The sequence below is a fragment of the Parasteatoda tepidariorum genome, chromosome 5 (assembly GCF_982258835.1).
Source record: "Parasteatoda tepidariorum strain Cologne lab strain chromosome 5, Ptep-v5.0, whole genome shotgun sequence".
Taxonomy (NCBI): Eukaryota; Metazoa; Arthropoda; class Arachnida; order Araneae; family Theridiidae; genus Parasteatoda; species Parasteatoda tepidariorum.
In genome coordinates this window covers 72,429,562-72,454,421 of record NC_141759.1, presented here as the reverse complement: position 1 = coordinate 72,454,421, position 24,860 = coordinate 72,429,562, and the positions used below count along the sequence as shown (strand labels likewise).

Sequence of the window (24,860 nt, the reverse complement as noted above, 5' to 3'; positions counted from 1 at the left end):
CGGTCTTTGCACAATGCTGACCACATTGTCACAATCATGCCGTTGGTCACGAAATTGTGAAGCCTTAACCTCCACGAGCCCCTGGTTTACTCGGGCTGTTGGGAAAATGCTTTACTTTACTTTTTATTTTTATTAATTAAGTCGTACAACCTTTTTCTTAAGTTTCAATTTATTTTACTTTGTACTGTACCTAGCCATGTTTTCCGGAGCTCTCTCTTTAAGCAGCTATGGCACAAATACTATGCAGTTTTAATCCTTGTTGGATGTAATGGATGGCACCGAAGCTGATACCCCTTCTCCAAATTTCCACACCATACCAACAAGAGTACTTTTAGGCATGGCTAATTTAAAAGGCACCATGATTCCTTGCTGAGTTTAGATCCCAGTTAGATAGTTTGTTGCCAAGGCTGAGCTTGTGACATACCTTTCAGCTATTGGTTATGGTAAATTGTTATTTAATTCAAATTCAAAGTTAGGAAATTGTTAATATGGTATTTATTTTTATATAATAAATATAAATGGAATGTTTTTATGCTATTGTTAAAATTTATAACATTTAAAAAATTTAGGAAAAGTTGTGTCAATAAGACAAGCTACATTCACATGGGATTTGGATATTTCTCCCGTACTTGTCGATATTAATCTGCACATTCCCATGGGCAAGTTGGTTGCTGTGATTGGACCTGTAGGTTGTGGAAAATCTTCATTACTTTCTTCCATCCTGGGAGAGCTGTATAAAATGTATGGTTCAGTGGATTTAAAAGTAGGTGTTCAATCTAAACACTTGAATTATGCTGAGGTACTTGTTTATTAGTTTTGCTAGTTAAATTGCTACTTCTCAGTGCAAATAATCACATACTACAACGTATTGCACTTTATAAAATAAATGTGGGCTACAAACAAAAATCAAAATTGAGGTTCTTAGATATTTGGCATTTTTGGTGTAAACTATATAATATAAGCTATATATTTGACATTTTATTTTGATGATTTTTTGAAATAAATTTTTTCTAAGTTTTCTAAAATATTATTTTATTATTAATACTATTAGCAGTAGAAAGAAAATAGTTGTCAAGCCACTTTTCTTGAAATCTATCATGAAGCAATGTTTAGTTAAGTGCACTCCAGAGTACCTAGTAGAAGTAGCAAACTGTAACAGTTTTCATAAAAAGCTTCTATTAATCTCTTTATGTTAGTTTCTTTGCTATAAAACAACTCCTGATTTTTTACTAATTATTTATTCAAATCGAAATGCTATCTCACACTTTTAGAAAGCCACATCCTGTTTCTAAATCTATTTTTGGCCCAAGTATGCATAAATTTAAAGTAAGGACATTTTTCCCTATAATTTTCGTGGGAATCAGTTTACCTAGTTCATAAAACAATAGTAATCCCTGGGATTTCCCTTCTCCCGTCAAATATAACAAAATAGAGGGAAATTCTTTTGCTACTTGCCCTAGGATAAAAAATTAAGCACACAGTTTTAGAGTGTGAATTTGAGCTCCGCCTTTGATAGAAAATGTCCTGAATATACTATGCGAAGCTAATAAAATATTTTTTGCCTTCCAACTACTATCTGCGTGGCCTAACAACACTCACCATGATTGTTACCCTTTTTTCTCATATATATATATATATATATATATATATATATATATATATATATATATATATATATATATATATATATATATATATATATATATATATATATATATATATATATATATATGCAGTAAAAGTCTCTTCTAATTATAATTCACGATAGAAGTTTAAATTTTCGTTTCAGTGAAAATTTCATTATATCACATAATAAAACCAACAAATGAACAAATAAAATACACATAATGTTAAAACAAAAATAAAAAAATAAAAATAAAAAAATAAAAAAGAAACTAAACATATTTACTTCTTTTCTTTGATTCTGAACAACTATTTTGATTTAAAATCAATATCTAGAGTAGACTGTTTTTGTCTACAGTTAGTACACTGGACTGAGATGCAAGATATGAGATAAAATCTGACTTGATGGACAATAGTTTTTGGCCTGATTGATAACACTGATTATTGATTTCTATAATTACCTGTCAAGAGAAGAATTAAGACTTCATTGTAGATCTGTAGTTAACAAAAACTTCATTCTTTTGAAGTATGTGGCAGGATTTTTAAAAAAAGCACAAGAACTTTTCTTTTAGGTGGCCTGCTTTTACCAATGCCTTGGTGGTCCCCCTCTCATAACATAAAGGTGAAATGAAGTCCACTTTTCTCTTTTCTGTACAGATACCAGAAATGAATAAAAATATATTTTACTTTGCCGTTTTTGTATAATATTGTTCCTTTGAGTAGAAGAAAGAAGTATTTAAAAATTTAAAAAAAAACATGAATAAAGCACAAATGAAAATACAGAAATAGATATAGTTTATATCTGTATTTCTCAGGAAATTTGAAAATTCTCCTGGAAAATCTAAAATTCTGAAGGAAATTTTCCCTTAGCTCTGAAATTTTTTGTAATATCAGCAATCAGCAGTTGTTTGTCATATTCATTTAAGTGAATATGACGTCACTTTACATACACGTAATAAAGTGATTCAATGTATTATTTGGCATTTATATGTATCAAATTGTATGTTTTAAAAATGATCTTATCTCTCTTTTATTTATTTTTCTTGTCATCCATATATTTTGATAGATAGTTCATTTTTAATTATTCTAATTAATAATTTCAGTTTTCTTACATTGCAAAACAGTAGGACAAAACATTAAAAGCAGTCCTATCTGAAGCCAGTAATGAATTCATAAATGACAGTTTGTTGAATCATAAAAAATGTTTTTGTTTAATGTGATGAAAATTTTAGGTTTGAAACAATGAACATTTTTAATGTTAAACAGTATTAATGTTAATTAAAATTTTTTCTTCAGTATTAAGGTATAAATGTGCTATAAGTATAAATGTATGTGTACATTTTTAGCTTGCTATTAAAATTATGTTAATTTGTTAATTAGTGAAGTTTTCTATTTGTACTCTGAAAATCTCATTGAATTTAGTTATATTTAGAGATTGACTACGCTGTTATTATATAACACTATTCCATTTTTTTTTAGGGTAACATAGCATATGTACCTCAGGAAGCTTGGATTTTAAACAAGACTTTAAAGGAAAACATCCTACTGATGAAATCCATGAAAGAAGATAAGTACAATAAGATTTTAGATTTGTGTTGCTTGAGGCCTGATCTGGATATTTTACCTTCTGGTGATGAAACTGAAATTGGAGAGAAGGTAGCTTTGTTTTTAACTTGTTTTCTTATTCCTGTAGCTCACACTATAAAATTACACAGTGAAATGATAATTTTACATAGCAGTTGTAATCAGACCTAATTAGCAGTCTTCATTTTGCAATCAGATCTTGAATTTAGTCATTGAATTAAGCCATCAATTTTGCAAGCTTTGAGAGAAAAATTGACACTTTTTTATGTTTTGGTGCATATTTTTTCATGCTTAATTATTTTTTGAATTAATATTATAACATCAAGTATTAAATGGGCAGGCCACATTATAAGAATGAAGGATAGCAGGACAACCAAAAAAGTTTTCAGTGCCAGGCCAACAGGTACAAGAAAAAAAGGACGGCCAAACCTAAGATTTTTAGACTGCCTTGAAAAGGACTTACAAGTTTTAAAGATAATAAACTGGAGAACCTTGGCTAAGGGTCTTGGCATAGGCTTGTTGAGAAGTTGCCCGTCCTGGGCTGTCATGCCAATGAGAAGAAGAATATTATAACATCAAAAGGGGGGTACATAATACTGATGGATGATGCTATGAATTACATTGTGTTTGTTTAACATGTATTTTTAAGAAAAGTTTAAAATTTTTTTTTTAAGATCGCGCTTACTGCTTAGCAGGGCTCGTATTGTGGCATATCTTTGGGAAGTGCACTACTGACAAATTGAAATAAATAAAAATTTGATTTGTAATAAATAAAATTTAAGTAAATTTTAAATGAATTTTCAGTAATTAATTAAAACAATGTAATTTTTTAATAAATTTCTATCATATTTTAGACTGTCAGTCACCTATGACTGATGTGGCAAAAAGAAAAATTCAGTATCTGTCACAGAAGACTGTGCGATCGAAATTGAAAGTTCAGTGTCAGTCACTAATGGCTGACATGGCTCTTAACATGTTAAAAATATATTGAAATCTCGTTTGATTTTAATGAACTTTTTGCTATGATATAATAAACAAATGATATAATAAACAAAGCAAAATAATTTATAGCATTGATTTTCCCTAAGACTTCATTTTAAAATCTAGATATACTTGTGGGGGTTAGGACACCACAAGTATACCTAGATTTATAATTCTAGTGTAAAGTGAATTCAGGCAATGAATTTATAATTTTAATCCCCTTTACTTTTATATTTGTTATCTATATTTCAGAATTCATAAATTATTAAAGTAATTTCTTTAATTTCTTAGGGTGTGAATTTAAGTGGAGGACAAAAACAACGAGTTAGTTTAGCCCGAGCTATATATCAAAATCGGGATATTTATCTTTTGGATGATACACTAAGTGCTGTTGATGTACATGTGAGGAAAGCTTTATTCGATGATGTTATTGGCAATGAAGGTTTATTAAAGAAAAAGGTAAATCACTTGAAATATATATAGCGTTAAAGTTTAAAATTTTTTCTTGAATGTACATATCAGATATGTTTTTTAAAAAATTCTTTGTGTATTTGATATTTTTAAAAAAAAATTTCGTTTTAATTTACTTGATTTCTTATTTTTTTTTTGTTTTTTACATCTTTTTGATTAAATATATTATAAAATAGCAGGTATAAAGGTGAAAAAAACCCTTAAGACATGGGGACATTAAAACAGTTTTTTCTAGCCTTTTATTTTACCCTAGATTTATTATCATTATTCCATATACTTCAACTACACTTTCATTATATATAGTTATTAACATCTACGTACAGGCGCAATAATAACGATATAATACGAAGATATTTTTGTTTTCCTGTTGTGTAAAAATAGTGCTGATATGTAATTTTAAACATTAAAAAATTTTTTTAAAAAATACTGATAAAAATCTTTATATTATATATTTTAATTTTTTTTAATTTTCCACATTGAAACAGTGTAATTAGAAATTTTTTCTCTAGTATAAATCAATTTCTCCTTTGTTTGCTCTTGGCAAGTACTTGATAGTAGAATTAAGAGTAATGGGGTTGAAGCATGCAGACATGATGTACCACTCTTTTGGAGAAAAAAATTAATACTTTCTCTCATAGAATAAATAGAACTATATGCTTTTGTTGACATCAGTCTACTTATCCCTTAGTTGTTCCTCATAAAAAGTGATAAAGTAAAGCCTTCCTTTGTGGCGTAACTACCACTACAAAGATTAAATACTAATTCACTAGTATATAAGACATGGTAACTTGATTCTATCTTGAGGTACCTTTTGATAAATTAAGGTTGACATAGTCGATAAATATAACTCCTCAATGGTGATCCGGACGTGATATGAACTTGCCAATATCGAACGATGGTCCACATTAAAACAGTTGATTTGCTTTAAAAAATATACTGCTCAATGGAAAAAAAAATCCGGTGAAGCAAATAAAATCTCCCGGTAAATAAACTATAATGTAGGGGAAAAAAGTAATAAGCAAAATGCTATAAAGCCTGTTATGGAGGTTATCGCTCCACAATATCATCGAATAATAGTTTGATTGTGGTAATTTGGACAGAATTCTACACAGTTCAATGTAGTCAGAACACATTAAACTATGGCGATGTGGTCAGAATTGTGCTGAAAACTTTACTTCCCAGGCAAGTTAGTACCCATCGATCTGAATCTAGGTGAGCTTTAAGCCACCACTGGGGTTCAAACTTCAGTCCATCACAATGACAGTTGAGTGCCTTAACTTCGGCTCCCATAAAAACTGGTACTTGTGTGAGAATTATAAGGGCATAGTGGGATCAGAATGTCTAAGTATGACATAGTGATATTTGGAGATATAAAGATAATTTTTAATTTTTTCTCTGAATAAATTGGAAAATGTTTTTTTACACTAATGTGAGGAAATTATTATTATTATTCTGCTCTTTACATAATTTGCCACTTAATAACAGAATTAGAGGCTGAAATGAGCCTTCTACTTCACTAATATGATGCTCTATTATTTTTTAAAGGCGGCAGATTATTTATTTATTTATATTATTTTACTTATTATGTTACTTAGTTTCTAAAAACTAGTTATTTAATCTTATTAATAATATTTAAGTAATTTAATGAAAGAATGAAACTGATTTATACAAATTAAGAAAAAGACAAAATAAGAAAATAACATTTAAAATAATAAGTCAAAATGAAAAAAGTGCTAAAAGCAGCTAAAACCAAATTTGTCTTATTTTAATAATTTAGAAAGTTAGAGACACAAATCAAGCTGAAAACTTAGAATATTTAAAGATATGCATGTTTGTTACATACATATCTTTAAGTATTCTTCGTTTTTTGTTTGATTTGTGTTTTTAACTTTCTAAATTATTAATATTTAAGAGTAATTAATAAGCAAAAAGGAAAAAGAAGCTCTAGAAAATAGTTTATATTGTTTTAAAATATAAACTGTTTTTATTTTTTAATGATTTATATATTTAGACTAGGATTCTTGTCACGCATGATGTATCTATGCTTCATAAAGTGGATCTAATTGTTAGTATGAAAGATGGACAAATTGAGGAAATCGGAACATATCAATCTTTAATGGAAAACAATGGACCTTTTACAAGTTTTATTCAGGAACATTCCACCAATAAACTTAATGAAGAAGAGCCAAAAGCAATTAAAAGGTTTTTAAACTCATTCATCATAACTTATTCTTACAAATTCTTAATTCAACTTGTTATTTTATAAGTTATATTGAAAATTATAATTATTGTTATGGATGCTTAAGAAAAATTGGACTACACGTAACATCTTTGAAATGGTTTGGTTTATTATTTTGCCATGCATAATTGCATTTTCATTTTATACAACTAACAAACTTTTAGTGCAAAATAGTATGTAATTGAAATTGTCTTAATTGCATTTTCTAAAGTGCAAACCCTTTAAAAAACAAATGTATAAAACAAATTAACAAATTAAATGTTTAAAACAAATTCCAGCCTAAATTAATTTCTTATAAGGAAAACCTAAGCTATGTTTAACAGATTAGGTTTAAAAGAGCTTAGAAAGATAGATAAAGGTTAAAAGCATACTAAAGGTTATAAGCATATAACCAACTAACTGAAGATTATAAGCATAAGTGTGCACAAATATTTAAGATTGCTTTGGTTTGTGTTTCTAAATCAAAGGAACAATTGCTGTGTTTTCTATTTGCTGCGTTTTTCAGCATTTTGTGATAATGTATAGTTTTTCTTACAAAAAATTAAAAATCTAGCATAAATTAATTTCTTATAAAGAAAACGTAATCTGTGTTGAATAGATTAGGTTTAAAAGAGCTTAAAAAGAGTGATAAAGGTGGATAAAATTTTATAATTTACCTTTCGAGCAATTTCATAAGTTAAAGTCAACTTACAGAAGATTATATGCATAACTCTGCATAAATATTTAAGATCGCTTTCGTTAAATCAAATGGATTATTGAATATAATTATTATTTTATTATTGATGCATTATTAATATGAATACATTTTTGTCAGATGCCTATTTACTGCCTTTATATATATAATTATGTAATTATAAAACTTTTTTTAATTTCGATGTTAGGTTTTTGTCGCATCAAAGTTCTTCAGACTCTAGGACTTTTGATGGGGATTTTGATAAAGAATTGCATACCAAAGATATGAATATAGTTCAAGCATACAGATTAACAGATGATGAGACTATGGAAGTTGGAAATGTAAGTTTCATGTTATATGTATACTTACTATAATTTTGTTTGATTATGTAGTGAAATCTCGCATTATGGACACTCCTTTGAAACTGTTGTCTCTCATAATGGACATTTTTTGGATGGACTTTTTTTTCATGGACATTTTGATGGATGGATTTTATTTTTTTGTGAACTTTCTATGAATAAACAATTATGTACCCTCACCGCAAAGCAGACACTCTCTTTGTATGGAATTTTTTTCATGGATATTTTGATGGATGGAGTTTATTTTTTGGGAACTTTCTCTGAATAAACAATTATACCTCACTGCAAAGCAGACATTCTCTTAACCCAACACAGACAGTCATTTAGGCTCTAAATCATTACTTTCAATCTCTTCAAACTGGACACAATTTTTTCCTAAATTTAAAAAAAAGAAAAGGTATTATTTTTACTTTTAATTTCAAAAAGAGAAAAAAAGTATGTATCTTTCCACCATTCTTTATGAAGCATGTCAAATTTTTGCCTTATCCTCAACTAAAAATATTATTAAACTATTTCACTACTAAGGAATCAAGCATTGTCTTCATCTTCCTTTATCTTGCTAAGAACGAAGAATAAATGATACTGTTCCGTTGAAATATTTTTGACAGTGGCATCTTTTGGTCTTTTCATCTGGATGACACAAGTTATAAGACTTTACAAGTTGAAATTATACATTGAATGCTTTCAATTCCCTTTCCCCACTAAAGATTTCTTTCTTCTACCCCTGTACTTAAAAAAAGAATAGATATTTATTTATTGAGTTATTCATATAAATGAAACATTTATTCAGACACCTAAAAAATGATCCATTGTGAATACAGAAACTCCATAGTTCCCAGTGCCTTACAAATATCAATGTAAATAATTATTAAAGATAATTAATTATTTCTAAATCATCGTAATTTATTCTGAAAACAATTTATTGCATTAACCTTTGTTATTAGTGTATAATTTCCATACACAGACGATTTTTTTCGTTCCCAAGATTGTCCATTTAGCCAAGGTTTCATTATATTTGAACTTGAGTTGAGGTTGCTCTGAAATAAGAGCTCTCCCCTCCCAATGAGCTGAGCCGGGTTTCGAATCCCAGAGATGGTAGCTCAATACAAAATTCCGCACATGGCTACAGTACTACTGACATCCTCAATGTTAGACGAATCATGAGTTAGAGTACTCTTGTCTCCATGTAATGCAAATGTGGGTTAGTTCCATCAAAAAATCCTCCATGAAGGCAAATTTTTCCCAACATTTGATTCAGGAGTTCCCTTGTCCTCTGTATTGGATTCAAAATTACAAGGCTAGGGAGTTGAACAATGGTAGTTGTAAATTCAAAATTGGGTTGGCCCTTCAACGTCAGTTATATATTTAGACTTTTTTTAAAAAAAAATTTATATTAACAAACTCAATTTGTTGTACAAAAATTTGTGATAATCATGAATTAAATACCTGTTTTATGGATACAGTAATTATTAAATCTCTTTTAAAATTGCTTGTTAAAAGCGTATAATATAGATTGATAAATATACGTAGAAAAGATATGCTACATTAATTAATAATTGAAATTATTAATTGTTAATTACTAGCTAATTATTTAGGACATTTTTATTGTAACTGAAAAAGTTTGGGAAAGCTGTTTTTATGTTTATTTTACTTTACCTGAACTTATAGAACTTTGAATGAGATAAAACTAGAAAAATAGGTACTAAAACACTATCAAATATCGTAAAAATTGACGATATCAGTTAAGAAATCAAGAAAACATTCAGGATTTTTTTTCTATGTTTCCATAACTGCCATGTTTCAGTATTACTTGTTTAACAAAATCACAAAGTGTTTGATATTTACAATTGGGCTTGTTGAATGATACTTAATATTATAAATGATGTTAGAATCTATTGAAAAATTCTTATAATTTCAATCAGTAACTATTAAAAATCTCTTTACATTTATTTTTTATCTATAATTCCCTTCAGTAGTAAATATTTTAATCCCAATTTCACAAAATCAAATATAAATCAATTTTATCAATCCTAGCTCAATTTAGGCTTTTCTTGATATTTTTTTTTTATAAATAAATAGTTTTTTTATAAATGTTTTTTTCTTTGTAATTTTGCACATAGAACTGCTTCCGATATTGTTTAATTTAAATAAAGTTTTCTTTATGTTTTAGGTAAAAATACAAATTTATTGGAAATATATTCGAAAAACTGGGATATTAATGGCTACATTTATCCTGCTTGGTTATTTGTTTTACACTGTTTTTGATGTAAGTTTTGTCTTACTTGCACTCACTATTTTAAATTACTTTATTTAGCTTATTTTTCAGAAATACAAAATGTTTTTTTTATTACAAAGAGTAATGGCAACATTTAAATTTTATATGTTTTCACTAACTGTACAAAATACTTTTAACATTTTTTATATTTAATAAAAATTTAACCATTTCATTAAATTATTTTACATTTTTTACAGACTGCGGCAAATATTTGGATTAGCAAGTGGAGCTCTGATCCTCATATAAATGGAATTCAAAACACATCTTCAACAATTTATAGACTTGAAATTTATGGAGCTTTAGGACTTTCTCAAGGTTAAATAGCTAATTTCTATTTTGCATCTTAAAATTTTAGATCCACAAAAAACAGTTTTTCAAGTGTAGGAAAAGGTATAATCTTGAATTTGGCAGCTTACCAGTAGTTATATTTTCTCAGGAAAGTTTTCTATTTTGAGACTTATAGGCAACTAATATTTGTTAGCTTCAACTCCTAATGCAACTCCTAATGCATTTTCATACTGATTATTAGACTTAGTAGCTTTTTTTTCGATTTGGGTTTACAAGCTTGAAGAATACATAGAATAGATAGATGAATTTTATCTTAGCTTACTATGTGGGCAGAGATGGTAATATATATTTGATTATGTAAAAATAAGATATAAATGTACAAGGTGACAATTATTCAGATGTTTATAAAAAAAATTTCAATATTAAAAAAAGCATTTGGTAAGATATACACAGCATTTTCTGTAACCACTTCCCTTAACATACATTTTTGGAATAAACAATCAAAAAGTTCAAAATGAAGTAAAAAAGGGGGATACACATCAGGGGTCGCAAATAAATTTTTAAATGACAAAGAAACAAAGAGACTTTTGAAAATTGTCAAATCACTAGTGAAGAGGAGGGTATAACAAATATCAAAACCATTTTAATTCCCTGATGAAGTTAGGAGATATTCTATTAATAGCCTTTTAACTCTTATTCGTTGGTTCTGACAATAAAACAGATTTTTATGTTTTCAGCAATACCTGGCATTTAATAATGTAATAATGTTAACTTTTGTTCTATATCTGTTAAAGAATGATGATATTCTTGGCTTTAATGTTAATAAGATGTTAAGTTTTCTGGTAAACTATAAGTCTTTGTTAAGTATGAGATATTTTTTTAATATTATATTGTGTATTAGATTATATTTTGATTGACAGTTTATGTAATTTTTTTTTTGCTTAGCAATATCTATTCTTATTGGAACCTGTGCACTAATGTATGGTGCATTTCTGGCTTCTGGACGTTATCATAATAAAATGTTGGATTGCATTTTAAAGTCACCAATGGCGTTTTTTGAGAGCACACCAATGGGAAGGATCATGAACCGGTTTGTCAAATTTTAGTACCATTTATATTTAGGTCAACAGTTTCTCTCAATTCAAATTTTGAAATAATTCATGATCTCTTAAAAAATTCTTATAAAAATATTTTTTCTGTGTCTAGCTTTTAATTTTGTTTCCCATCCCATGAGTATCAAATATATCAATATACGTAATAATGTTTTGTAGAAAAATGTTTTAACTTATTTCTTTTATATAAGTATAAATACAATAGTATAAATATACTTTTATACAGGAACAAAAATAGAAGGAAACCATAAGGGTTATTTAAAAACTAAGGTCCGAAGTACCCTAGTCTCTCTTCTTGAATTGAAATAGCTCAGTGGTTAAGGCATTGAGCTATTATTGTGAAAAAATGGTTTACAATCCCAAATGGTGGCTTGAAGCCCACCCAACTTCAGATGGATGGGTTGCAGTTGCCTGGAAAGTAAAGGCGATCATGCATATTTGAAACTAGAAACAATTTCAGTGGCTGTGCTAAAATATGAATAAAATCATTGCTTTGAACATAATTTTACATATAACTTAGTTTAATTCCTTTTTTTAAAAAGTTTTGACTGAGATTCTCATATGGTGTATCAGGATTCGCAATAAAATTAGTCCCACAGTGAACTGATCGTTAAGACACGGTTCCCAGCAGATCACCGCAGTCAAACATCACTGGCTGCAATCAGTGTGCGATATTGGTCCTTGTTAATCTGTTCTACCTTAAAGTGCTTGACTTTGCGTGCAGGTCGTCGGGTTACCGAAGCTGGGGTGCCACCCCCTCTGTAGAGGATCAAAATTGTGATGGCATGTTTTCGGATCATCCTCAGGGAAGTTTCCCAGACCATCGCCAATAGTCCATTGTGCAGCTCTAGTGTGACGTAAATTAACTACAACAACGCAATAAAATTAATCATAAAATTAATTAAGCAATACACCATTGTAAGGATTTTTACTTATTACAATATCTAAATAATTAATAATGAATTCAAACCAGTGGTTGCTAATTTTTTGATCCTCAAGGAACTCCAAGCAAAAAATATTTCATATCATGGACCACCAAATGTTTTTGTGTAGGAGGGAGTAATGTTCTCTAACTGATTGCAGTGGGTCTTAAAATGTCACCCTTCAAAACTAAGTTGATAAATTTCACACATCATTTTTAAAAATTTTACTAACAAAAAGTTGATCTTGTTTTAAAAATTTTACTAACAAAAAGTTGTTCTTGTTTTAAAAATTTTACTTATCAAAAAGTTATTTAATGTGGCAAGTTTTCATATAAACACACTGTATATTTTAATGAAATAATTATTTAGCGGGAAGAGCAAAGCAGAGAAATAAAAATAAAATAATGATAAGGACTAATTAAAGTTTGCTTAATTAAAATAAAAGTAATAATTTACAACCAGTATGGCTTCAAAACTTGGGTAGGGGAAAAATTTCACTGATGCTACCAAAACAGAAATCCTTGTTCGTTAATTTTTTTTTTGTGAACATAAATAATTATTCAGTTTATAATCATTCAGTGACTACTGGTTTAAACTAGGTACAATATAAGCTATGTATACAACCTATGTATGAACTTTTACACATTATGTATGAACTGTTACAAGCTCTATATGCAACTGTTACAAGCTATGTATGTAACTGTTACAAGCAATGTGTGCCAGTTATGTATGCAACTGTTACTAGCTATGTACACAATTATTACGAGCTATGTATGTAACTGTTACTAGCTATGTACACAATTATTACGAGCTATGTATGTAACTGTTACTAGCTATGTACACAATTATTAGGAGCTATGTATGTAACTGTTAAAAACTATTTCTGCAACTTTTTTTAAACTTTTATTGCCCTTTAGATTTAGTGCGGATATGGATGTTTTAGATGTTCAAATGGCTGGTTGCTTTGATGGATGGATAAACTGCCTCTTCTTTTCTCTGGCTTCTTTTTATATTATAGGATCAAGCACTCCTATTTTTCTCGTAACTTTGGTACCTCTTGGAATTATATACTACATATTACAAGTAAGAGTTAAGTTTGTTTTCATATTCTAGTTTTCAACAGTTTCATTTTAAATTTTAGAACTGCTGAAGTTTTTTAAGATAGTGGCTTATAATTTTAACACGTAATTTATCATAATTTGTTTTAGGATTTCAAAATATACGAAAATAGAGAAAATTAAAGCTTTGTTATATACTCAGAATTGAAGAAATGGCAAAAAAAAGCAGAACAATAAATCATAGCTTAGAATTTTAAAGACATGTGTTCTGTAACTGATTTAAAAAAATTGTTATTCATTTAGGAAAAAAATATTAAGTGTCTTAGGCTAAAGTAAAACTTTTAATTTATTGTTATTTATTTTTGTACAGTGATCACCACTATTAAAATCACCTGAACTATAAAATCAGCCATTTTTTAAAATCAAATCTGCAAGTACATAATCGTTGCAATATCAAAATATTCTAAAACCACCCTTTTATATAAAACTTTCCTTAGATATATGTTAAATAATTAAAACCCTGCATTTAGTTTCTATTTTTCCAAGTTTTAAAAGCATATAATAATGAGTTTCATTGTACCCCAAACAAATAAAAAGAACAAAGTTTGAGCTGTATTACACTTCTTACTCTTAAGGAAAATAAAAAGTGAAAGTTTTTAAAAAAAGCAAAACTAGGAGTGTAAGGAAATCCAAATGAAAATTGATTATGAATAAAAAAAATTATAAAGTGCCTATCATCCTTCAATGACAATGATCAACACTCATTCAATAAGTTAAATCTATCTTCCCCAGATGATAGAAAAGCTCTCGATATTTTAAAATGAGATTTACAGCAAAGAAAAAGAAATATTGTAAATTTTAATCGTGCTGAATCTTTATTTTTAATTATGTTAATCAAACAAATATGCTAGTGTTTGAAACCTTTCTGTAAATTTTAAAAAAACTGTAGCTCATTTGGAATTAAAATGTTAATTGTAGATTCAATAAAAATAAAATATAATAATCATTTTAGCTTTCAGTGTAGATGCAAAGTTTCAGTATAGACATTACAGTTTTTAAAATCAGCCAAACATGATTCCAGTTCTTAAAGATATTTTTTGTTAATTTTTTTCAGAAATTACATCTGACTGCTATATGGCAAATAAAAAGATTGGAATCCACCACAAAATCACCTATTTACAGCCAATTATTAGAATGCATTCAAGGTGTATCCTCAATTTGTGCATTTAAACTTCAGGATGAATTTACTGAATCTTTTGAAGATAAATTAGAGAGCCATTTGATTTGTTTTAACTCAAACACAGCATGTGATAGGTGAGAACTTTTCAAATTACATTAATTTAAATAAAACTTTATTTCTTCCTCAGAGGGTTCAACAAATAATTAAAAAAGTTTTTCATGTCTGTGTACAGGGCCCACGTTAAGCATTCGTCACCTCACCAAATGCGATAAAATTGTAAATTTGGCGAATAAAATTGTGTTTCTGAAAGTATTGGAGAATGATTTTTTCTCTGGAAAGAAAAATATATATTTAACTCAATCCTCAAAATTATGTCACAATGAATTTTTCAAAACATATCAGTATTTTTTAATCGATTACAGTAATTTGGCGTAGATGCGCTGTATAACCAATTAGAATTTAGTCCAAATAATATAAGAATGAAGACTTCTGAAAGTTGGAGAATACTTTTGATATTTGGCTAATTTACTGGATAATAATTTAAAATACTTAGTGCGGGACCTGTGTATGTATATACAAGATGAGCCTGAACAAGATTGTAAAACTTTAATGTCCTTTTAAATGCTCATAAATGTTACTACTTTTAGTTTGTGTTGTTATTTGATAATAATGATCCCAGAGAATGTATGTTCTTGGTTATTGCAAGGCGATCTTAGGAAATTTATGCTGGCACTGTCCTTTGGGTTATACTAAAGCACATCAAAAGAAAATGCAACATTTGTGCACAGCTTATGATGTTCCGATATGACTTTCTTCATATTTTCCGAAATTCTATTAAAAATAGTTTTGTAATATCAGTCATGTATTAATATGAAATTATAATGTGGAATTCCTTTTTTATTTACAATATTCAAAAAAATAATTTTATAAATAAAAAGAAGAAAATATTAATTTTCCTACATTTGTAGGCTTCCGTGATGGGCATTGGTAAATGTATTTACCACCAAAAGGAAATTGATGTTACTTATTTGAATTAAAAATGAGTTTAATTTGAATAAAATAAATGAAATTCTTTTCTTAAATCATTCTCAAAACGAAAAATATTTTAATATACCATAATTAGATATAAATGTTTTGTTAATGGATTAAATTAGTTGTTCAGAACTTTTAAAGCGAATAGAAATTTTTTTACCCTCAACTATAAAATTCGTTTGTCCAAAGATAATTTCATGCAAAAAATAAATTTCATATTTTATTAAGTAAAATAATAAATACAAATATTTATTATTTTTTCTTTTTATTTTATTATAGTTGAAGAAAAGAAATTAAATTTTATATTGTAAAGTATAAAATTTTTTCAATATTTTAAATTGTGTAATTTTACATGGCAAAATACAAAATTTGAGTGAAATTGGTTGTATAGTTCCTACAAAATCGAATTTTAAAAAAAGTCGTATATATTTAAAATTTGATTTCTCAGGAACTTTTAAACCGATTTTGTTCAAATTTTGTATTTTGCCATGTAAAATTACATACTTTAAAATGACGTAAAAAATTGTATGCCTCACAATTCAGAAATTTTTCAACTATCATTAAATAAAATGCTAAAAAATAATTAATATTTACTGAAAGTTATTTTTTGCCTTAAGTTATCTTTGGATAAATGAATTTTACGATTCTGGGCAAAATTTTTTAATATGCTTAAGAAGTGCTTGAGGTTTAGCGAAATACCCAAAAAGTAAAATTAACATTATAGGGTCCAACCTTTGGATCTCTCTCCTGACCAAACTTTTGGGATCATATTTCCCAGATTACGGCTACCCCTTATACTTTAGGGGTCAAACATCCGAATCCGTCAAAAAAAATGGTATGTTTATTCAGAGAAAATAGGTTTTTGTATGGGATTTTTTAACTTAAATAAGTATTGTTTGCACTTATTAGCATATTTGTGGTCACCCCCTCGAACCATTAAGATTGAGTTCTAGTGCAAGAAGATCTGATCATTAGATCAAAAGCTATTCAGGGTGGTACGTTTTTCAATAAGAAGTTTCATAGAATTTTTCTAATCGTAAACAAATAGTAGGTTTTTGTAGTAGAAACCTACCATTAGTAAGGCTTTCTAATATTGCTTACCTTTATTAAAAAGATAAAGCCATTGAGCCGCTTCCATTCTTACTGTGGATAAGTTTTTGTTAAAAAAGACAAACTGAAAAATAAGCATTAAACTACATTAATTTCCAACACTATCTTGCTTCAAACCAAACTAATATGCCCATTGGTCAAGGTCATCATATATGGGAAAGGAAATATTAGGACCTTTTTTTTTCTGGAGAAAGTTCTTGGGATATAATTTTGTAGGGCATAGCAAAAGTCAAAATATATCAAAAACTGCAAATCAATTCAAAAATAAATCATATGTGTTGTAACTTATACTTGTGGTGAGGGTGCGTATAGATGGAAATTTCATTTAAGAATTCTGTAATCAGGCCAAACTTTTATTTAGACGAAAATATAATAACAGCACATAACACACACATATACTCTTTTCAGTGAGACTGACAGAAGTAAACATAAAGGTTGGATCAAAATTCGGCAGGTCTCTCACTGAGGCAATGATTCTTTTATAATAACTGGGTGTCAGATTAGTATTGTTATTGATAACCTTGGCGTTTTTTTTTTATTTCTCAATTGATGACTTTTGATTTTTAAAATTTTTGTGTGTTCCAGGTGGCTCAACTTCTATTTAGACATATTAGGAAGCTCCATTGTGTTGATTGCTACACTATTAGCCATTTATAATCGGCATTCACTGTCTACTGCTGAAATTGGTTTAATGATTACATACACTCTGTCTGTAAGTTTTAATTTATTTTATAAATTTTTAAGTTAATATTTATTTTATACAGTAGCTTCCTCATTATTTCTTACTTTGCATTATGATATAAAATTAATAAGAATGACACAATTAGATTTATGCTTTTTTATTGTTTGGCATATGCAGTTCTTGCTGAGGGGTGTATTAAAAATTAAATACTGAAAATTATTTAATTTAAAAAAAAAAAAAATATTTATTGTGTGAGGTTTGTTCTTATTTTACCTTTTGTTATCATTTTGGCCAATTAATTCATTTTATTGAGCATAAAATATTTTGGTTAATTAATTTTTTATTAATTATTTTACTTTTAGAAAAACGAAAGAAAAAATAACTATTGGTAAAGCAGTTTTTAATTTACCATGTTTAATTGTTTTATTTTTAAGAGACTTAAGTATTATTTAAACTTTTCATGTCCAAATTCATAATTTTTTTCCTAGTTAAACCTTTTCTGATACAATATGTGGAAAAAAGTCATTTGATTCTTTTAATATTTGATATTTTTGGAAATTTTTTAAGAAATACTTAGTGGAGTTTTGCATAATTTTAGGCATATCTTAAGACTATATGATTACCTACACTCTACATTTTTGATTAAATATAGATTCTCTAAGAAGTTGAGGTAACCAGCAAAAAATTACAACCAAAGCAATATGAATTTGAATGCTCTATGTGATAAAAAAAAGCAATCAGCCCCAGTACACATTTGTAAACATAGTATTCAGCAAATTAAAAATATTTTGCCATCTTACCGCTTTTATCACACTTGCAGAAAGCAGAAATATCTATTGTAAAATTATTTTTAATGTTCAAACTATATCAACTTTTCAATTAACTTTTTAAAAGGATTAAAAACCGAAAACCTTTTTTTAAAAATAAAAAATTATTTTTTTTATATGATTGAATATTGAATATGCTTTAAGCAAACATTTATATCATGTTAAAATGTCTATTTTTTTCTCAATAGAATCTAATTTTATGCTACATTTTTTTTCAAGGTTACTGATGCAATGAAGTGGTTTGTTAGAATGAATACTGAATTGGAAAACAGATCTATTTCTGTTGAAAGAGTGGATGAATATTGTGAATTAAAATCAGAAGTACTTAAAATTTTTCTTTGTTTATCTTTTTTTAAATTAATTTTATTTTAATCAGTGTTTTTAAGTTAGTTTAAATAAACATAAAAATTTATTTTGAATATAATTATCACTATTAATATGAGTATGCTAATAACAACTTAAAATTATTCTTTATAACCTAATTAATTTTAATTACTGTTCCAATTGAAATTGCATTATATTTTCAAGTGCATAGTATATTTTAAAAGTGCTTAAAGGTGCCTATTTTAGATTTTCGTTCTTTAAAAGCCCTTAAAGGTGCTTTTTCCACTAAGGTGCCACTAGTGAGTAAAAAGTGCTTTATTTTTTCTTTATCAAAATGCGATTTTTAATTTGCCATTTCGATTGTCATCATAAATTACAAAAATGATTTTCACAATTTTCCCTCCCATATGTATCTGAAACTATAGTTATTTTATTATGATTAGATTATGTAAAGTCATTGAAAATGTTTTTGTAGTTTCTTAGTTTTATGTATATGAATGATGAATTTTAAATAATAGGAAATTTTTTTTTATTATTGCCATTGTCCTAAAAAATCCTATCTTAAATCAGTTAAAAAAAATTTTAAAAATATTTTTTGAATGCTTATTTTTTGTTGAGAAATTTGGCGGCTATGCATCCAGATTTTACATTGATTTTTGTATTTTAATACCCTTGGAAATAAGGGAAGCCCATCTGTTATACAATAATTATAATACAGTAATTTGAGCAGACATCTCTTAAATATAGAGTACTCTATAATCACCACTCTTCATATACTGTTGCAGAATCCTTGTCAAAAATGAAGAAATTAAAACGTGTAGATTAGGAATGGGACGCCCTGTGGCTGAATGGTAGCGCTTTGCGCTCCCTGTGCCACAGGTCCTGGGTTCGATCCTCGAGTCGGGCAAGGTTGACTCAGCCTTTCATTCCTTCTGTGGGTCGATAAATGAGTACCAAGTATGCTTGGGAACTAAATAGTGGGGTTTCGTGTTCGACTGACCACCTGACCGGAACATTTGCTCTTGCACCAGAGCCCAAGGTCAAGAAAACTGAGATGGGCACAGTAGGCCTTGGTCCTCTATGGGCTGTCACACCACTGAGTTTAGTTTAGATTAGGAATGGTCATAATTAATTTTTCAATGTAATGAAACAAAGTCATTATCAAAATTTCACAGCATGCATAGTTAAATCATTAAAAGCAATGTGACTGATGAAACTGAAAGGAGGTGAAATGTGATAATTAGGAATATCTTTTGATTTCATCGAAAAATAAACTGGCCTTTGAGGTTTCCTTTGCTTTTTTTATTTCAGATTTGAAATCCTCACATCAGAATTAGGTAAAATCAAATATTTGCATAAATCCGACAAAGAAATTTTTTCCCAGTGTCAACTCTCTTTTCTGTTGTTTAATATTATTTAGTTTCACTTCTATGAGCAATAATAATTCAATGGGTTAGGCACTGAGCTGAGCTGTGAATGACTAGGTTTCTATCTTTGGTGGCAAATTGAAGCCAACCCAGATTTAAATTAATGATTCCTATTTAGTCTGAGAAGTGAATGGAGCATTTTCCTTATGTTTCCATTCGACTCAAAATTGGGGAACTTATCCTCCATGACCCCTCTTGGCCGAAAATTGGCTATTGTTGGAGTGTTTTATTTTTTCCCCTTTTTGTTCAGAAACATATTTTTGAATGTCTTTTTATTACATGGCAAAAAAATTCTGTGTTATTTAACTGCCTTTTAAAGTTTGTTATAGTTATGCTTTTTAGTTTGTTTGCTACCTTTTTAAAGTTTTAGTTTATTTCCAATTTTAAAAATTCAAATTATATTTTACTTCTGTTTATTTCATAATTTTAAAAACATTGACACCATGATGTTAATGATCTCAAAATTACTTTCATGACTCGCCAGGTCTGCAACTAACTGTTGTGCTAGCATTTTACTTTACTTTTTTTTTTTTTACTTCAATGATCAATTGTGACGAAAGCATGTTTATACTGTATTTTAAGAAAATTCTGAATGCTTTAAACTAACTTTCAAAATTAATTCAGGGAGTTTGGTAATTTTAAAAGCCTAGATCAAATTTTTATATATTTATTTCATAATTTTAAAAGTATATTACTTTAAAAAAATATCTGGGTTTCTAAATATTTAAGCTCACTTTTCTGAATTTATTTTAGGCTAGTTGGAAACTGACTCAAGAAAATGTGCCAGATAATTGGCCCTCAGAGGGTAATATACTTTTTCAGAATTACAGCACAAGATACAGAGATGATTTGGATCTCGTATTGAGGGAAATAAATCTCTCAATTAACGGAGGAGAAAAAGTAAGAAAATAAGAACTATTTTTAGGAATATGTGTGAAAAAACTATAGTTTGTTTATTTAAACACATCTAATTTTTTAAACTCTTCATTTAAAAATAATGTTTTTTCATTAGGTATATAACATTTTCATGGTCTTTAAGATTCGTTCTATATCTAAATTTGTTTATTATTTAAGTTTTAATAAGTACTGAAAATAATACATAATCTCTATGTTATGAGGTGCCGGCTAGATGGTCGAGTGGTTAGTGTGCCTGACTGTGAAGCCAATGACTGCGGGTTCGAATCCCACTCAGGACATGGATGTTTCTCTCTGTGTGTTGTTCACTATTATGTGATGTGTGAATGTGGCCCACCCTATAAACGGGTATCTGTGGCAGTGTGGCGTGGGTAATGTTGCTCACCTCCATGACTTAGGTTCACAAGTGCCTACTGGGTAACGTTAAATGAGTAACACTTCTGACATCTTCCTAGGCGAAGAACGTAAAAAAGTTCAGTGCCTGCCGTTAGAAAAAGAAAAAAATTATTATGAGGTTTATTTTTATAGAATTTCATTAAAAAGGTCAAAAACTAATTATTAAAATTGTAATAATTTTTTTACTTACTCTGTTGAAGAGGTAAAAAACAGTTTAAATTCATTTTAATACATTAAAAATTAATGTGTTAAAATAAATTTAAAGTCTTTGCATAAAAATTATTCTTGTACTTTATTTTTCATAGTACTTAAAAATCTATCATGGACTATTTTTTCACCAGACAAGGTTATTATTATGATTATAGCTGTTCTGAAATTTTAATAAATTACATTACTTAAATTGACTAAAATGTACAATTTCAAAATTAATTTGTTAAGAAAATTGCAAGCATTTGTTAGAACATTATTGCTGCATATTATTTAGCATAGTAATTTAAAAATACAGTCAACATTCAATGTAACGACTCCTGTGGTTCAAGCAAAAATGAACATGCTGAGACCGCTAAATTATAAATGTCTTAAACTATTTCAAATATTTTCTAATAGCTCGCAATTACTGGTCTTGTTTTGAAAAAAACATGCTGCACTTTAAAAAGAATTATAAAGCAGGCAGAATATTTGCTAATAAAACAGTTTTTTTCACCTCAATAAAGTACAATACTTTTTAAAATTAGGCATTAACTAGCAAGTCATTCAATTAATTTTTTTATTTTGGAATTTTCTCTCACAATAATGACTTTTTGTGAAATTAGGACTTCTTGTTCGTCTGTCTTTAGAATTGCATGAAGATTTTTAATTGTTAGCAAGTGTTAAGTTATTGTTAAATGCTTTTCTGAATCTCAAATATTTTATCAATTTGTGATTTTGACGTTATTCTTCTGCCCACTTTCTTCTAAATTTTTAATTTCTGTTTAAAGCATTTTATTACTTTAGCTCTAAGTCACTTTCACCAAACATACATCCTGAAAACTGTTAAGTCTAGGTAAAAATAAAATAAAGAATGTGAATATCTCCCATTTTAAATCCAAAATAAACCAACTACTGCAACATTTCCACAAAAAATAAGTTTATATAAATGTCCAACAAGGAAAGTAGGATAGTTAATTATATATTCACAGTTTTAGTTCTTAGCATTGAAAAGTAATTTATAGAAAAGTAATTGCTACAAAGAATATCTAGCTACCAAATCAAAAATTTTCTTTTAAATTTAAACTCAGATTAATTTACGGTACTTTTTTATTCAATAATGCATAAATAATTTGTGCAAAATTTTATACAATTGCTATTTAATTAAGAATGAATTGACATTAAAAAGCTAAATTTCTATATCAGTTAATATTTCTGTACTAAAGCATATTAACACAAACACATAGAGACATTAAAAAATATTTAAAAAAATCTTCAGTTCTGAAGCGTTTCAAAGGAAAATAAAGGAATCTAATTATTATGTCGTAATTCCCTTACAAAGTTGAATAGATCTAGAAATGAATGGTTCAATTAAGATGTTGTTGCTTACCTCCCATCTGGTCTGACAAAGCATGCCAGATCTAAGAATCCGTTGACAATCAAAAAATCATATACAAGAAGAGAAGATGAATGAATTCCCTCCTTTATGAGTCCTTATCAGTTGTGTTCAGGTGAAGCCTGGTGTTGGTGGTACTTGGGGCAAAGTGGGTAATTGATTCAGATGTTCAAATAGGCATTAAAATAACATTGCGTTGATGGAATAGCAAACAAACCTTCATGTACCTGCTATTATAATGGAAGGTCATACTAAAGAACATAGACTCAATATCACACACTATTTTAACATATCTGCTTTCTTCAATTATCCAATTTATCATGTGTGTTTTCTTCCATTATTCAATTATTAAATCCATTTATTTCATTTATAATGTAAATTATTTCTGAATTTCAGCCAAATAGTGCTTATAGAATCTGCAGTCACCTCTAAAACGAGTAAACAATAATGGAGTCACATATCTGAATACAAATCTATTTCTAGAACTAAAATAATGAATTTTTATTTCTTAAAAATTTTATTATATGCATATAATCAAATGCATATAATTTTATATAATTTTTTTCTTTTTCATCTATTTTTAAATTCAAATGTTTTGAGTGTAGGCAAGAGGAAGAAATTTACTAAATGTCCGGTTTTCAAATTCTGAGTTCCACAAAGAATTGCATCCTACCTCTGATATTATTTTTTACCCATTAAACTTGACTTATTTTAAAATTCGTTTGAAAAGAAACGATTGTTAATTTTTTAAATTTATTTTTAAAAACTATGTATTAATTGTATTTTTAGGTTGGAATTGTTGGACGAACTGGTGCAGGCAAATCTTCCATAACAATGGCCCTCTTTAGAGTAATTGAACCAGTGTTAGGCACCATTTTCATTGATGACATTGATGTCACACAAATAGGACTGCATACTTTGAGGTCAAAACTAACTATAATTCCACAGGTAACTTTAATTTTTATATCAACATAAAAATGTGGAGAAAGGCATTGGGATTCCTAATTAATATTTAAGCTCGAATAAAACAAGAAAGGCTATCGAAATATGACAAATCACTAGTGTGGAAGGTGGGTACATAAACATCAAAGCTTGTTTAATTACTTGTTAAAACTGGAAAGTCTTCCTAATAATCGTCTTTTTAATTTATCTCTGTTTTTTCTGAAAATCAATCAGTTTTTTGACATTTTGCACACTTGCCTCTTCCTTAAAAATTTGTGATGTTTTTTTGTCATTCAATGTGTGTATACTTGTTTTAAGCATTTGTATTAGCTTTTTCAGTTTATAACTTGGAAGAGAAGAAAAAATATCTATGTTTATGTATAGCTTTATGTTTTTTGATATCTCCTTTTTGAATTTGTAAAGCCGTAATCTTTTAATTTACTTTATTGTTGTTAAATTCTTCATAATTAATATAAAGTTTTTTCTTGCTTTCTATAGTTTTATATTAAATATATTTATTTTAATATGTTTTGTTAAATAATTTTAGGATCCTGTTTTGTTTACTGGCACTTTGAGGTCAAATTTAGACCCCAATGATGAATATAGTGAGGAGGAATTGTGGAAGAGTTTAGAGAGATCACATTTGAAAGAATTTGTGTCAAATTTAGTTGAAGGATTAAACTACACTGTTGAAGAAAATGGGGCCAATCTTAGGTATCATTTAAAGCTTTAAATATACCTCATTAATTTTTTTGAAATTAAAATTTGATTAAATTTATAAATATTAAATGGATTTATCAGATATTCTCTTTAATTAAAAATATTAAGTCAAAATGTAATGTGTATATATTAGCTGT

At 28.0% G+C, this 24,860-nt stretch overlaps 1 protein-coding gene across 1 annotated transcript in view; it reads left to right on the top strand.

The window, feature by feature from the left end:
* Window positions 1-24,860, top strand: part of LOC107453149 (multidrug resistance-associated protein 1) — a 45,880-nt gene that overhangs the window by 18,535 nt on the left and 2,485 nt on the right. The window contains exons 16-30 of the mRNA XM_016069850.5: window positions 570-763; window positions 3,103-3,279; window positions 4,480-4,647; window positions 6,671-6,861; window positions 7,780-7,912; window positions 10,101-10,196; window positions 10,403-10,520; window positions 11,439-11,583; window positions 13,446-13,611; window positions 14,701-14,900; window positions 17,494-17,620; window positions 18,637-18,738; window positions 20,922-21,068; window positions 23,851-24,009; window positions 24,551-24,717. Of these exons, the coding sequence (XP_015925336.4) occupies window positions 570-763; window positions 3,103-3,279; window positions 4,480-4,647; window positions 6,671-6,861; window positions 7,780-7,912; window positions 10,101-10,196; window positions 10,403-10,520; window positions 11,439-11,583; window positions 13,446-13,611; window positions 14,701-14,900; window positions 17,494-17,620; window positions 18,637-18,738; window positions 20,922-21,068; window positions 23,851-24,009; window positions 24,551-24,717 (2,290 nt within the window). The remainder of the gene's footprint in view (window positions 1-569; window positions 764-3,102; window positions 3,280-4,479; window positions 4,648-6,670; window positions 6,862-7,779; window positions 7,913-10,100; window positions 10,197-10,402; window positions 10,521-11,438; window positions 11,584-13,445; window positions 13,612-14,700; window positions 14,901-17,493; window positions 17,621-18,636; window positions 18,739-20,921; window positions 21,069-23,850; window positions 24,010-24,550; window positions 24,718-24,860) is intronic.